This window comes from Pleurodeles waltl, chromosome 8 (genome assembly GCF_031143425.1).
Source record: "Pleurodeles waltl isolate 20211129_DDA chromosome 8, aPleWal1.hap1.20221129, whole genome shotgun sequence".
In the NCBI taxonomy this organism is placed as follows: domain Eukaryota; kingdom Metazoa; phylum Chordata; class Amphibia; order Caudata; family Salamandridae; genus Pleurodeles; species Pleurodeles waltl.
Window position 1 is genome coordinate 1,492,991,345 of NC_090447.1, and position 14,176 is coordinate 1,493,005,520.

The window sequence follows — 14,176 nt, forward strand, 5'->3', positions numbered from 1 at the left end:
GTGGGGTGTACAGCCTTCCTGCCATCCAAGGCCCTGGCGGTGGCTGGAGGTAGCCGAATTTTTGGCGGTTTCTGTTTTTGGCATTATTATATGGCGAGTTTCTGTTCACCGCCAATGGCGGTCTTCTGTTCACTGTCGCCACGGCAGGCAATGGTGTTTACCGTCATGTTCATAATGAGGGCCATAGTGTTGGTAATCATGTTGACGCAGCCGTGAGTCTGCTTCCATGTGTTGAACTCGTTAATTCACGAAGCGCGTCGGGGTCGGAGGTGCCCTGCACCACATCTCTTTCCAAGGCATGCAGGTCTTTTTCTAGCGCAGGCAGTTCGCGTGTCAAGACGCGCCTGACTCCCCCTGTGGCCGAGAGGCAGTGGCGTCACATGACCAGTTTGTGAGCGTCCCATTCCACGGCCCGCGATGAAGCCATTTTCCTGTTGAGCTAAAAAAAACTGCCTCCTGGCGGAACGGAGGGTCAGTAAGCACTGCAGGTTTGTAATTGCCACACTGGTATGCTCATGCCCGATCTGCCCCATTGAAGACCAAGCCTTAGTGGACAATGGTCCGAGAGTGTCCTGGCCTTGTATTCCGCCTGCAAAACATCTTGCGCCTGGCATGTTGGGAGCTCTGGTAGCCGCCAGAGAAACTGTAGCTTCATGAAAGAATTTCAATTCTTTTGCATCTGATTTGAGAGGGACATCTGGGTATGACTGAGGAACTGCTGCTTTATGAAAAAATTTCAATGTTTTTGCATCTGATTTGAGAGGGACATCTAGGAATGACTGAGGAACTGCTGCCTCATGAAAGAATTTCAATGTTTTTGCATCGGATTGAGAGGGACCTCCAGGAACGACTGGATTTCACAGTATTTCATACTGTGTGTTTTCATATTGTGTCTGCCTTTAATTTTGCTCGTTTTTGTGCTTTTTGCCCCTTGTGCGCTCCCCCAAGCTCTCCGATCCCTGCCGCTGCCTCCCTGCGGCCCCGCCCCCCTCGCGCCCCCATTCGCCGCTCCCTCCCGCCTCCCGCCTCCCAGCTGCTCCTCCCTCCCCCCTCCCTTCTTAATGGCTGTTGCTGCGCGTCCGCGCCGCTGGCGCGCCGGAGGCGCGCCAGGGGCAAGCCCGTCTGCGCCCGTCCGCGCCTGGACCACGCCCAGCGCCACCCCCCCCTGGTCCTCGCGCCCCGCGCATCCCCGGCGTCTGCTACTCAGCCAACGAACTCCGCACACTCAACCCCGGCCCCTCCGCTGAGTGCTTCCGGGCGTCCCCGAAGCACACTAAAGGACCTTTTTCCTGCCGCACCTGCAACTTCTCCTGCGACAGAACGACAAAGCCTACAACAAAAATCTCCAACACTAACCACCTGAACTGCATCCTCATCAACACACGCTCCGCACGAAAACACGCCATCGAGCTCTGGGACCTGCTCGACACCACCGCCCCTGACGTGGCCTTCCTGACTGAAACCTGGTGGAACGACTCTTCGGCCCCGGACATCGCCATCGCCATACCGGACGGATACAAAATCACCAGAAGAGATCGAACCAACGGAATCGGCGGCGGAATAGCCATCGCTCACAAAGCTACCCTCAAAATCCACACCCACACGGACAACACCCTCAAGACAGCCGAACACCTCCACTTCCAGATCCACACGGACCCCAACACGACCCTCAGAGGAACCCTCATATACCGCCCTCCAGGACCAAGAGCCCCCTTCAGCGACACCGTCGCCGACCTCACAAGCACCCACGCCCTCGCTTCCCCAGACTACATCCTCCTGGGAGATCTAAACTACCATCTGGAAAATAACAACGACGTCAACACCGCATCACTGACCTCCAGCCTCCTCAACCTCGGACTCCGCCAGCTGGTCAACACTCCCACACACATCGCCGGACACACTCTTGACCCCCTCTTCACCTCAAGCAACCACATCTCTTTCAGCCACACCTCCGAACTCCACTGGACCGACCATCACTGCGTCCACTTTTCCTATAAGAAAATCACCGAACACCACCGCATCCCTCTACCTCCTCACTGCCGCTGGGGAAAAGTCACCCAAGACCAACTAACCAGCACCCTCGTCAAAAACCCTCCACCCGACGCAACCGACCCGAGCGCCGCCGCCATCAACCTCCACCAATGAATCCTCGACTGCGCCAACACCTTAGCCCCACTCAAGAAACCCACCGCCAACCAAGGAAAGAAAAAAACAGCCTGGTTCACAGACGAACTAACCGCCTCCAAAAGCCGCTGCCAGAAGCTCAAGAAGAAATGGATCTTAGAGCGCACACCCGACAACCTCACCTCCCTCAAAGACGCCAACCGTGAACACCACCAACGGATCCGCATCGCCAAGCGCGCCCACTTCACCGAACGCATCAACAACAACGCCCACGACTGCAAAGAACTCTTCGGCATCGTGAAGGAACTCTCAAATCCCAACGCCAACTCCAACGACATCCCGCCCTCCCAGAAACTCTGCGACGACCTCTCCACCTTCTTCCACCGGAAGATCGCAACCATCCACGACAACTTCAACGCCGCCCCGCCGCCAGACCCCACCCCTGACATCTCCGCCCACGCCTGCCGCCTCACCGCCTGGACCCACGTGGACGACGCCGAAACCATAACAACCATGAACACCATCCACTCAGGCTCCCCCACGGACCCATGCCCACATCATGTGTTCAACAAAGCCAACGCCACCATCGCCCCCAAACTCCGCGAGATCATCAACCTCTCCTTCAACTCCGCCACCTTCCCGGACAGCTGGAAACACGCAGAAATCCAACCCCTCCTCAAAAAACCCAAGGCTGACCCCAACGATCTCAAAAACTTCCGACCGATCTCTCTCCTCCCTTTTCCAGCAAAAGTCATCGAAAAGATCGTCAACACACAGCTCGCCCAATTCCTCGAAGACAACTCCATCCTAGACCCCTCACAATCCAGATTCAGACGAAACCACAGCACCGAGACTGCACTCCTAGCCGCCACAGATGACATCAGACATCAAATGGACAACGGCGAAACCTCGGCCCTCATCCTCCTCGACCTTTCAGCCGCTTTTGACACAGTCTGCCACCGCACCCTACTGACCCGCCTCCATGAAGCTGGCATCCAAGATAAAGCCCTCAACTGGATCTCTTCCTTCCTCTCCGACAGAACTCAGAGAGTCCGACTCTCCCCTTTCCGCTCCAAAGCCACCAACCTCATCTGCGGCGTCCCCCAAGGCTCCTCCCTCAGCCCTACGTTGTTCAACGTCTACATGGCCCCCCTCGCTAAACTGGCCCGCCAACATCACCTCAGCATCATCTCCTACGCCGACGACACCCTGCTCGTCCTCTCCCTGACCAAAGACCCACTCACCGCCAAAACCAACCTCCACGAGGGACTAAAATCCATCGCCGAGTGGATAAACAACAGCCGCCTGAAACTCAACTCCGACAAGACGGAAGTCCTCATCCTCGGGCGCACCCCCTCGGCCTGGAACGACTCCTGGTGGCCCACTGACCTCGGACCCCCACCCACCCCAGCCAGCCACGCAAGAAACCTCGGCTTCATCCTGGACTCCGCCCTCACCATGTCCAAACAGGTCAGCGCCGTCTCCTCTTCCTGTTTCAACACCCTTCGAATGCTCCGCAGAATTTTCAAGTGGATCCCAACAGGAACCAGAAAGACGGTGACCCAAGCCCTCGTCAGCAGCAGACTTGACTACGGCAACGCACTCTACACAGGCATCCCAACTAAAGACATCAAACGACTCCAGCGTATCCAAAATGCATCCGCCCGCCTGATCCTCGACATACCCCGCCGATGTCACATCTCCCCTCACCTGAAGGACCTCCACTGGCTCCCCGTGGACAAGAGGATCACCTTTAAACTCCTCACCCACGCTCACAAAGCTCTTCACAACAACGGACCTACCTACCTCAACTCCAGACTCAACTTTTACACTCCCACACGTCAACTCCGCTCTGCCAATCTCGCCCTCGCCATCGTCCCCAGAATCCAGCGCAAGACCTCCGGCGGCCGATCGTTCTCCTTCCTCGCCGCCAAGACCTGGAACTCCCTCCCCACATCACTACGCCAGACCCAGGACCTCCTCGCCTTCAGGAGACTCCTCAAGACCTGGCTTTTCGACCGCTAACAGCTCACCCTCCTCCCCCCCCCCCCTTCCCCCCCCCCCAGCGCCTCGAAACCCTGACGGGTACATAGTGCGCTTTATAAATAAATGATTGATTGATGAAATACATGTTTGTGTGTATTGTTATCTATTGTGTTGCTCCCGATACATTAATATTTTGCTTCTTCCTACTACAGCGCAGGGTAATAGATTTTAATATAGGTTACTGGGTATAGCATGACTCAGAAGCCAGTTTGCTAAGAATAAATTTGAAGAGCCACAAAAGAACAGCAAAGATTGCGAACTGTATCCATTGCTCCTCTAACTAATGCCCAAAGTCAAAGCAGTGTTCGGTGGTCAAATAGTGTGGTGTAAACCCACCATGTTCTCTGGGCTTAAAGTCAAGCTCTAAATCCAACTTTCTAGACATTTTAGAACTGTTCTGCCAAAGATTTTCAATAATGTTTTTAGTAAAGATGTCAGTCAAAAGTTACCGGGATCTGTTCATATGGAGCTGGCATTTACAACATGCCTCTTAGTTCTTCATGAGGTATTACAGATTGCAACTAACTATGATTCAGATTTTTAAAATACAGCTGATGGAAACTTCTAGCTGCAGATTCCTTGCCTCTGAATTTCCCAGGCGTCAGACTGCATCTGGGAACCATTTGGACTTCTTCTTCTTCTTGTGCCTCTTCCACAAGAGTCTCGAGGACCTTGAGTGCTACGAAGAGGACTTGGGTCTCCTGGAGCAGTCCCGCAACCTTCTCCTCGATCGGAACCAAGACATCCTAGGAGTCGCGCTAGATGGTGTTGACTGCCGGACCTCAAGCAGCTTTAAGGAACACTCCCTTAAAGTCTTCGATGCCATGGCCTGGCAGTCCGAGCAGAACTTTGAGTCGTGGTCGCACTCGAAGCACCATTAGCACACAAGGTGCAGATCTGTTATCGACATGGCGCGGTGACAGGTGCCCCAAGGCTTAAACCCTGCCGTCCTAGATCACATTCTCAATGCACAAAAAAAGATCTTCAACAAAATGTCGAAAAAAGCATGTCAAAAAGAGACAAAGGGGTAGCATTTCTCCGGATCAGTGCTAACTGCCGCAGAAAAAAAAAAAAGAACTGATGTCCATGCGCCTGGGTGGCTGCAGTGTCACTTCCGGTGCCAACGCTGCCACGCAGAACCAAATGAAGCCACGCTGGGGTACTACTCATGCAAAAAAACATTTACCAGTCTGATGCCTGGGAAATTCAAAGGTAAGGAATCTGCAACTAGATATTGTCTCCAACAGATAATGCATTACCAAAGGTATGTAACTTGTTCATTAGTACATATGTTGGTTCATAAAGTTCTTTATTGTGTCCAAATTGCTACAAGTAAGTTGCAGCAAATGGTACATCTCGCTCCTTGTTGCTCCAACCCTTCTAGTCCCCAATGATTATGTAAAGATAATGGAAATCATGAAATCAGCACTTTCAAAAACATTATAGTGAGGGATTTATGTCTGAGATGCTTTGCCAAGTTCACTTCCCTGCGGGGCATATTTTCGTTTATATAATAAACCTGTGATGTACTTGGGCTGGTGCTTTGTAATTTGATGAGTAGGTGTTTTATCCATGTCTTATCATACTGCCTGGGTATGCTAAATACAGTTCTGATGCGTAAGTGCTTAATTGTTAGACCTGCCAGTCCTACGGTGGTATTACCCCAAACTTTTTGCCTACTTGCCTTCCTCCCATTTGTTCTGGATTTTTGCTTCAGTTGGCCTCAGGACTCTGTGCACTCTGCCACTGCTAACCAGTGCCAAAGTGATTGTGTGACTCCCCTAAACATTGTTTGATTGTCATATACCTAATTGGCATATTTAGTTTACTTGTAATTCCCTTGTAGAGTGGTATACTATATATACAGGCACTGTAAATTAAATGCTATCAGTGGGCCTAACTAGCTCTCTAAAACTTGTCCCAGGCATTCCATTGCAGTCTGACTGCAGTGTCACACTGCAATGTCAGCTTAGCATTTAAACCTTTTTGCCAAGCATTATTACATATACGTCATCCCTATGTGAGGCCCTAGGTAGCCCACAGGGTAGGGTGCTGTATAATTAAAAGGTAGGACGTACTATTAGGTGTTACGTGTCCTGATGGTAAAGAAAACACCCACATTCATTTTTCACTACTGTGAGACCTACCCCCCTCATAGGATAACACTGGTGGATTCCTAATTATATTTAATAAGTTGTATTTCTTAATTAAAAGGAGGTAGATAAGTCATGTTTGTTACCTATGGAATTTTAATGATAAACCCTCTTTCATGGTAAAGTTGGATTTTTCATCACAAATTTGAAAATGCCACTTTTTGAAAGGTGGCATTTTCCTGTCCTCAGCCTTTGGTGTCTGTAGCCTGTCTTGGGTCACGTGACTGGGAATAGCTGACAGACTTTGTAAATTCCTCCCAGACAGTCGCACAATAGTAGGATTAGGTATACCTCAATGGACCATCAATTAGCAGGATGAGGGAGGTGGAGCCGAGCACAGCTCCACTTGCACCTGAATTGGCTGTGTCATGTCTCCTCACAATAGACATAGCGACCCTGTATGGTCACTGCAGCCAGCTTGGAGCCACGACAGGGGAGTCAGGAAATTCCATGACTTCAAAGAACCTTTCCAGAAGCTTCTCCCATGTTCCAGGAGGAGTATAAAAATAGGACTCTCAGACCCACTCAGTTCACTACTGGACCTGTAGAAGGACTCTTAGATTACTGCCTGATACTATGACCTGCTGTGCACTCTGCCAGACTGCTGCTTTACCTAGAAGGACTGCCCTGCTGCCTGGAGCCTGCCTTGAACCTTCAGATGCCTGCCCTGCTGTGGATTCCAGCATCTACACCTTCACTCAGGACTACCAGAAGTGACTCCAAGGACTAGTTTGCTGGCCTCCTGTTTCGTACCACTGGGACATAACAGGCTCCCACCATATTGAACCTGCATTTGGACCCAGCCTGAGTCCTGAATCCTCTGAATCCCCAAGAGCTCTCCACCCACTCCTGGACCTTTGGTTGTACTTCTAAAGGTGCCCAGATGGCCATTTTCCAAAACTGAGGATTTGGGCAATAAATATTTGGCCAAAAAGTTCTCTGAGAACCAGGAGGAGACCAGGACCAACCTGCTCACCTATCTGCCCGAGGTGCATTGCCTGACAGATTGACTTTGCGGCTTCGCAGTCTGCCTTAACCTGCGACTTTGATGCGGCCTTGCACGACCAGATGTTTGCAGTTAGTGCTTTAATATTTTAGGCACTATTTTGAACCTTAGACTATAAAAATTAATAACTCCAGTTGTACTGATTGGATTTTTTTTCATATGGGTGTCAAATAATTTATTAAATTTTACTCTAATTTTATAATGTGGTTTGGGGGTTTTCTGATGTTGTGTTTCACCTTTTAATTGTTTGTGTGCTGCACAAACACTTTACACATTGCCTACAAGTTAAGCCTGGCTGCTTTTTGTGCAATGCTACCCAGGGTTAAGCACTGATTAATTTAGTGAACTTTTGTGGTTCACCCTGTAAGGGATTGTGGCTGTTTCTTGACCCAGGCTCAACCAAAAACCCAATTTATCACATTAATCAATAAAGTAAGTTACATTTACCTGAGAAATGTGAAGTAGCAAGTATCAAGACCTGTTTTGTACTACTTGCTGAACTTTAAATTGTCTTAATTTCGTAAAATATTTTCTCTTCTCAGTGTTGCATTTGGGAACTGCAATGGGCTGGCTGTGGTGGACTTTATTCAGAAGACTGCGTTGCTGAGCATGGGGACCATTGACTTGTATGGTTCTAGTGACCCCTACCAGCGCCAGCCTCGATCCCCCCGCAAGAGCAAGCAGTTCACTGCAGGTAAGGGCTATCATTTTCCTAATACAATGTGATCCTTCCCAGTTGTTTCATTTCTGGAGGATGAAGAGCAGCCAGCAACAAGGCACATTTGTGGGCATCACCGTATCAGCCAGAATCTGTGTTGTCTTCTCAGAAGTTGGCATTTCCCTTCTCATGCATGTGTGCATAATGGATAGCTTAAAATTCTTTAGTCTTGACTTCAGATTAGATTGCCTCAGATAGGTTAAGTGGATTGCTGTGTACAGAAGGGGCAATGTGCTTTCGAACAAGCGGAACAAAGAGACCTACTTACATAATTAATCATCTATGAAGCCAATCCAAGAAAGGGTAAGGCTGGAAAATCATTTTCCTGTTTTCATTTAGGGAACAGGCTGAGTAATGTATTGTCCTTTAGACACCCAGATGTGATTTGTAGTAAATTTGCTTACCCCTTGAATAGAGGTAAGGAACACAGTGAAATGCACCATAGATCCCAAAGTATGAAAATGGGAAATGCAGTGGCCATCCACAGACTTTGTGGATTCCGTCCTCATATCCAGCTAATTGAAGTGACTGAGAAAGGATTCAGAATTGCCATCTCTGTTGTTCAACCTCCTATGCTAATAAACTACACCTTTTTTTTAAATCTATCAATGTGAGTTTATGTTTCCTTAGAGATGCTAGTGGAGAGGCATTGTGGTTAGGGATTCTCTTTCTCTTTTGAGGTTTGCAACTTTAAAAACTGTTTTAAGGTAGATTTCAAGGAGATGTCATCATAATTCGTAATTCACAAATTCACACTCTTCCTGTTCCATTACTTTCCACCTCTTGATTGTCAGCTGGTTATGATTCCTTTCCTCCAATCACTGACCAAAAAACAGAATTATCTGGCCATGCCCCACCGACTCCTTCTCCTCCATTGCTTTCTTCTGCCTTGCACGACAGACCAACAGTAGAAACTGCAACTGCATTTTTTAGGACTCAAGTGAAGCAGGCCCTATAAATCCATATGTTGAGCATATAGAAATGCATTCCATTATCTGTGAATGTATCTTATATTTCATCAGCGATACATATGGAAAAAGACCAGAGTCCGGCTTAGTCTAGTAAGTCCCAGTCCACATGTTCACGGTCACCCCTAACTGTAAGTTACCTCAATTTAGATTTATTGTGTAAATGTATCTCACATGGGTATCTTGAAACTCTAGCATGGATCTGGCACTCTTCGATCAGTCTTGGATATCCTTCATGCAGGATAGATTTAACACCAGGAGCGGTTGAGGGCGTATGGACCTATTTGTGCATCTTAACTTGTTGGTAGCCTGTGACTATGTGATACCCAAGCAGACAAACACAGTCCAGCATGCAGGTAGCTGTAATATGCACTTGGTTGTTTCTTCATTAGTGAAAGTTGTAGATCTGCAGTAAAACATTGTGGTAGTCTAACTGACTTTATAAAAATGATTTGGCATATTTGTCCAAAGATTTTTTTGACCAACCACAACCAAAGAACATTGTTGCTGACAAGTGTGAACTGGCATCAAACACCCATGCTGCACTCAGTTAAAGAAGTCTTTACATTTAATTAAGTTGCCAAAAGGAGATACAGAGACAAATCTAAATCACACACCCCTGGGCAGAACCTCAGCTACCAACAATCCTCCAATACCATAACTTCTTTTAGTCCTTTTAGTTTATATTACTTAGCTACATGGGCAAAACATCATACGGTACAGAGATGGTACGGCCTCGGTGAAGTGTCCTTGACATATTAAATCTTGAATAAGGGAAGTGACAGCTACCACTACGGGGGGCACTGAAAGTTTTTGCAGTAAACAGGATCATCCCTATTAGTTTGTTTGCCATGTCTTGCTGAGGATCTAATCAGCATCTAGCCCCATATGACACAAACTACCTCACTAAGAAAATTATTCTCCTTTTACAAAAATGATGCCTCTGATCTGATACTCGGTCATGTCCATTTTTCATCTGAACCTTAGATGGTTCTGCCCAAGGTATTCATTACACCTTACTTCAGGAAAAAGTTAGTATTCCAATTCCACCTGAAAAATAATTCAACCATCCTTTGTTTTTTCCAAGACTAAACACGAGCTGTTGCTGAACAGGATTACATTAGCTTAATTTGATGATGCTTTTCAAAAGTAGCAACTCCAACAGTGAGGGTTCCAGAATGAATATCCATGCAGTAAAGTGATGGCCCACAACATGCCATGCGGAAACTGAAGTGCTAACTGCTGCTAGTTCTTTGTAACCTGTGGAGATGGCTTGGTAAACAGAGTGAGACAGGATGCAAAACAACACCTTTTGCCTCACTTCTAATTCAGTATCTCCTAATCCAAAGACGTCCTTGGTTACTGATTACATGCTTTGTAGTTTTCTTTCCCTTTCTCCGTGGGAACAGTGGTGAAGATACACATATTGGAAATACATGCAGCAAGATACAGTAGTCTATATACGGCAAGGCTCTAGAGGGCATTAGAGGTCTGTGCACCTTCTGATGGGATCAATTTTTGGCCTCAGCCTTCTAAGGAAGTATTGATAACAAGCAGTAACTTGAGAGGACTTTACAGATTTATGTTAGTTGGAAGGTAACAGGCTGTGTTATAAAACTGTGTTTTTATCAGGTGGGAACAGGTCAACTGATTCTCACTGAAAGTGGCTATTGTGATCCAACTGAATCCCCCAAAATATTCACGCTTATTAGTTATAGTTGATCATCTATGAAACTTAGAGATACAGTTAGGATCCCTACACATATCAATTAAAGCATGTTCCACAGGAAGAGAAGCTCTTTGAATTAATGTCTGCAAACGCCTAGATTTAAGTTGTATCCATGGCACCAGACGTTCTATTGATTTCCAACATAGACGGCTTCCATGGGGTCATCTGTAGATCATAGTCACTCATCGGAAAGTAGAGCTGGAAGATTATGACACCTGCCCCAAAGGAATAAACATCTGTGACAAATCCTCTCTGCTTCTTTGCCATTTACCCTCCAGCCCACGCCACTCATTCGCTCATCAGTAACATGCATATCTGATACTAATGTGCCTTCCTTGAGAGCGGAGTAGAGCGATGTCTGTGGAGATGTCTGCACCATGCCTGTTTCAGATGCTGATTATGAATATCACCTCCTTTCACTTTAGTCTGTGTTTTTTTCTCTTTCTCCTGCCTGCTGCTGATGCTGTTGCTGATGCTGATGTTCTGGCATGTCCCCAAGACAACTTTTGCATGCGTGGCCTGTCTAACTTTTACCCCGATTTAACGAAACGGATCCGTACGTCCTACCAGAGTAAGTTCTATGAAGGTTAGGCACCCGCGTCCATGCCGTTCATGCTATGCCTGCCTTGCGTCCATTCGTATGTGCCCTGTGATGTGTTTTCCTGAAACACATGTGCCCTGCATGCAGTTGTTACCTTTTGGTTTGTCTTTGTTTCCAATGTAAACCTGGTGTGTGTTTACATGGCGTCATCTGGACATGGCAAGTGATGTTTCTCAATGGCACAATAATGCCTGGCCGCAAACATCTGTGCTTGTTTTTGGTGTTATCTTCAGCATGCCCATGTCATATCATTGCTGTTAATACCCCTGGTGTAAAGAAAGTTGTTGTCCTGGTGCAGTTAAAAAGTAATTACGTTTGCACCATGAGTACTATTTGCTTTACGTTTCTTTTGACCTTTCTTTGCCATTTCCCCTCAGACAACTTCAAACAAGAGCACGTGTTATTCGGCAACTAAACTTATATTTTGCTCACCACTCCCTCACTTGACCTGCTCCAGCTACCATTATTTTGGCACCCAATGACATCAGAAAGTAGAATAAGATGGCTGCAGCCTGGTGGCGTAGCAAGGAGACTGCAGGACATAATGCAAAAAGGAAATTGGCCAGTTGGGCTACCATTCGGGTACTGTGGCTTCCTCAAACCCCTATGCCCTGGTGCCACTGCACCTCTCACACTAAGGATAGCTACACCTCCACCGTGGCCTTCAAAGTCCCTTATGGTATCATCAGACACAACAGAACATTCTTACCCAGAAAAAGTTAGATATGTATTATAGTGCATTGAGCATTCAGAAGCACCATTTGAATTTTTCTAAAAGGCTTTCACAACCCCAGGTTCGAGATGTTTCTCAGTGAACTTCATAGGTAGTTATTGAAGAAACCTGGTCAAAGGAGATCACCACCAAAGATTAGTAGTGCCCGTATAATGCTAACTTTATTGGCAGTGTGACAGTTAAAGCACAAAATTGCCACATCAGAACACAAACATTTTCCCTTAACAGCTTTCTCTAGATAAATGTGAGAAAGCCATGAAGCAAACATAATTGGTATTTCTGTTAAGTTTGGACAAATCACTGCATTTTATTAGACATATGTATATATATATATATAATGTTAATTGTGAGGACTGTGGTCTTAGGAAGTTGGTAGAGATAAAGCCTGCAGTGTAAGTTACTGTGAAAGTTGTCATTTCTGAACTCAGTCAATGCCTGGGATATCCAGAATCCTTGTGAAACACAGCCAACAAGGACTTGTAATGTACATTTACAAAATAGCTTTATTTCACCCACTGGGGCCATAAAAGCACACATAAAGTGCAAACATAATACATAATTAAAACTGCACTTTTAGCATGAAAAGGTTGTTTCCAATACATCAAATCTTAATAGACATGGATCTACCAATATAAATAAAATGAACAGCATGGATCAGTAATCATCCAGCGAAGTCTCCTCATAGCACCCAGAAATTTGGCCACAGGAAACAACATATGCAGGAGTGGGATCAGACCTCAAAATATGTAAGGTGACATAGTGCTTGCGTACGCCCAAACGCCTTCAGATAGGGGCTAGCCATAGGCTATGTGGGCGGGCATAGGTCAGACAGGCAAAGAAGGCATGAGCAACACTTTCTGCTGAGCAACTGCAAACTGGGCAAGCATCTGTGCCCACCTTGCTGTAAAGGATCTCAGTGGGAGAGTATCCACACAAAATTGGAAGGATAGCTTTCGATCTAGTGGAAAAGTAACCAGATCCCAAAACGACTCGTACATACTGACAGGCTTAAAGTAAAAAAGGTCAGTAGACAGCCTGGCGGAGACAGCCTTCCGGGAGTCACTCACCACTATGGTCTCCCGATAGAGTGACTTCAGTGCATTCTTAGTTGGAAAAGATGAAGTAGCAGGGTGTTCCTAGAGGTCTATCAGCCCAAGAAAATTTAGTGATTTTTTGATGTACGAGAGCCAAAGTATTTTATGAAATTGGTCAGCCTTAATAGTGTCTTGTAAAGCTAATGCATAGCAGGCTAGTTCTGGAGAAGTCCACAGCCACCTCAAGAACAGCAGAAGGTGTAACCTGGCTTTGAACTCCAGACTTTTCAGGCCCAAATCGTGATGCAGCGGGTACAGGGGCCTACTCGGGGAAGAGAAGCAAGTCTATGAATGAGTTTATTCTCCATGCTACTGAGTAAGTTGAGGTTGGAAAATGCCCACAGTTCCGCCCCTTAAAGGGCATGGGCTATGGCCCTGGCCTCATAATTGTGAAGGGTTGGAGAGATTTGTCTGGTGCGAAAAAGAACAACGTTCTTTAAAAAGGGCACCCAACATTTGCCTAAGCTTCACAACTGCTTTGTCGAGATGGGGGTTCCGAAGACATGCTTTTAGAGAGCATAATACCCAAATAAGTGAAGGAATCAACCAGCTCAAGGGGCCCCCATCCTTTCATGCCAAAACAATTCTTAAAAGATCTGTGCGGGTTAAAAGACAGCAACCTGTTTTATTTGTATTGATCTCCAGGCCCGAGTAAATTAAAACTGCTCGTAACAATGGAGAAGCTTCAGTAGCCCGCTCGCGCTCTTGGAGATCAGTAAAGCCTCATCTGCAAATAAGAGAATGGGAATCTTGGAACCAGTCAAAGAAGGAGGGTCAGTTTCAACTAAAGATAGAGAAGAGACAATATCATTGATCAACAATGAAAAAAGTGTGTGGGGGCCAATACGCAACCCTGCTGTACGCCACAGAGCACTGGAATTCCCCTCAGTCAATTCACTCTAGTTGACCCACCTGATTTGTGCAAAGTTGTCCTCATGGAGGCATCTAACCAGGGACAGCAGGTGTAGTGGCATCTTTATTTTGTGCAAGACCTGCCAAAGGAT

The 14,176-nt window shown here is 46.8% G+C and overlaps 1 protein-coding gene across 5 annotated transcripts in view; it reads left to right on the forward strand.

Moving 5' to 3' along the window:
- STXBP5L (syntaxin binding protein 5L) overlaps window positions 1-14,176 on the forward strand; it is a 1,301,131-nt gene that overhangs the window by 1,018,543 nt on the left and 268,412 nt on the right. For 3 of the 5 annotated variants that reach the window (XM_069202705.1, XM_069202706.1, XM_069202709.1), the window contains exons 18-19: window positions 7,872-8,023; window positions 11,244-11,315. In XM_069202705.1, coding sequence (XP_069058806.1) covers window positions 7,872-8,023; window positions 11,244-11,315 — 224 coding nt within the window. The remainder of the gene's footprint in view (window positions 1-7,871; window positions 8,024-11,243; window positions 11,316-14,176) is intronic. The other 2 variants (XM_069202708.1, XM_069202710.1) reach the window with 1 other exon arrangement.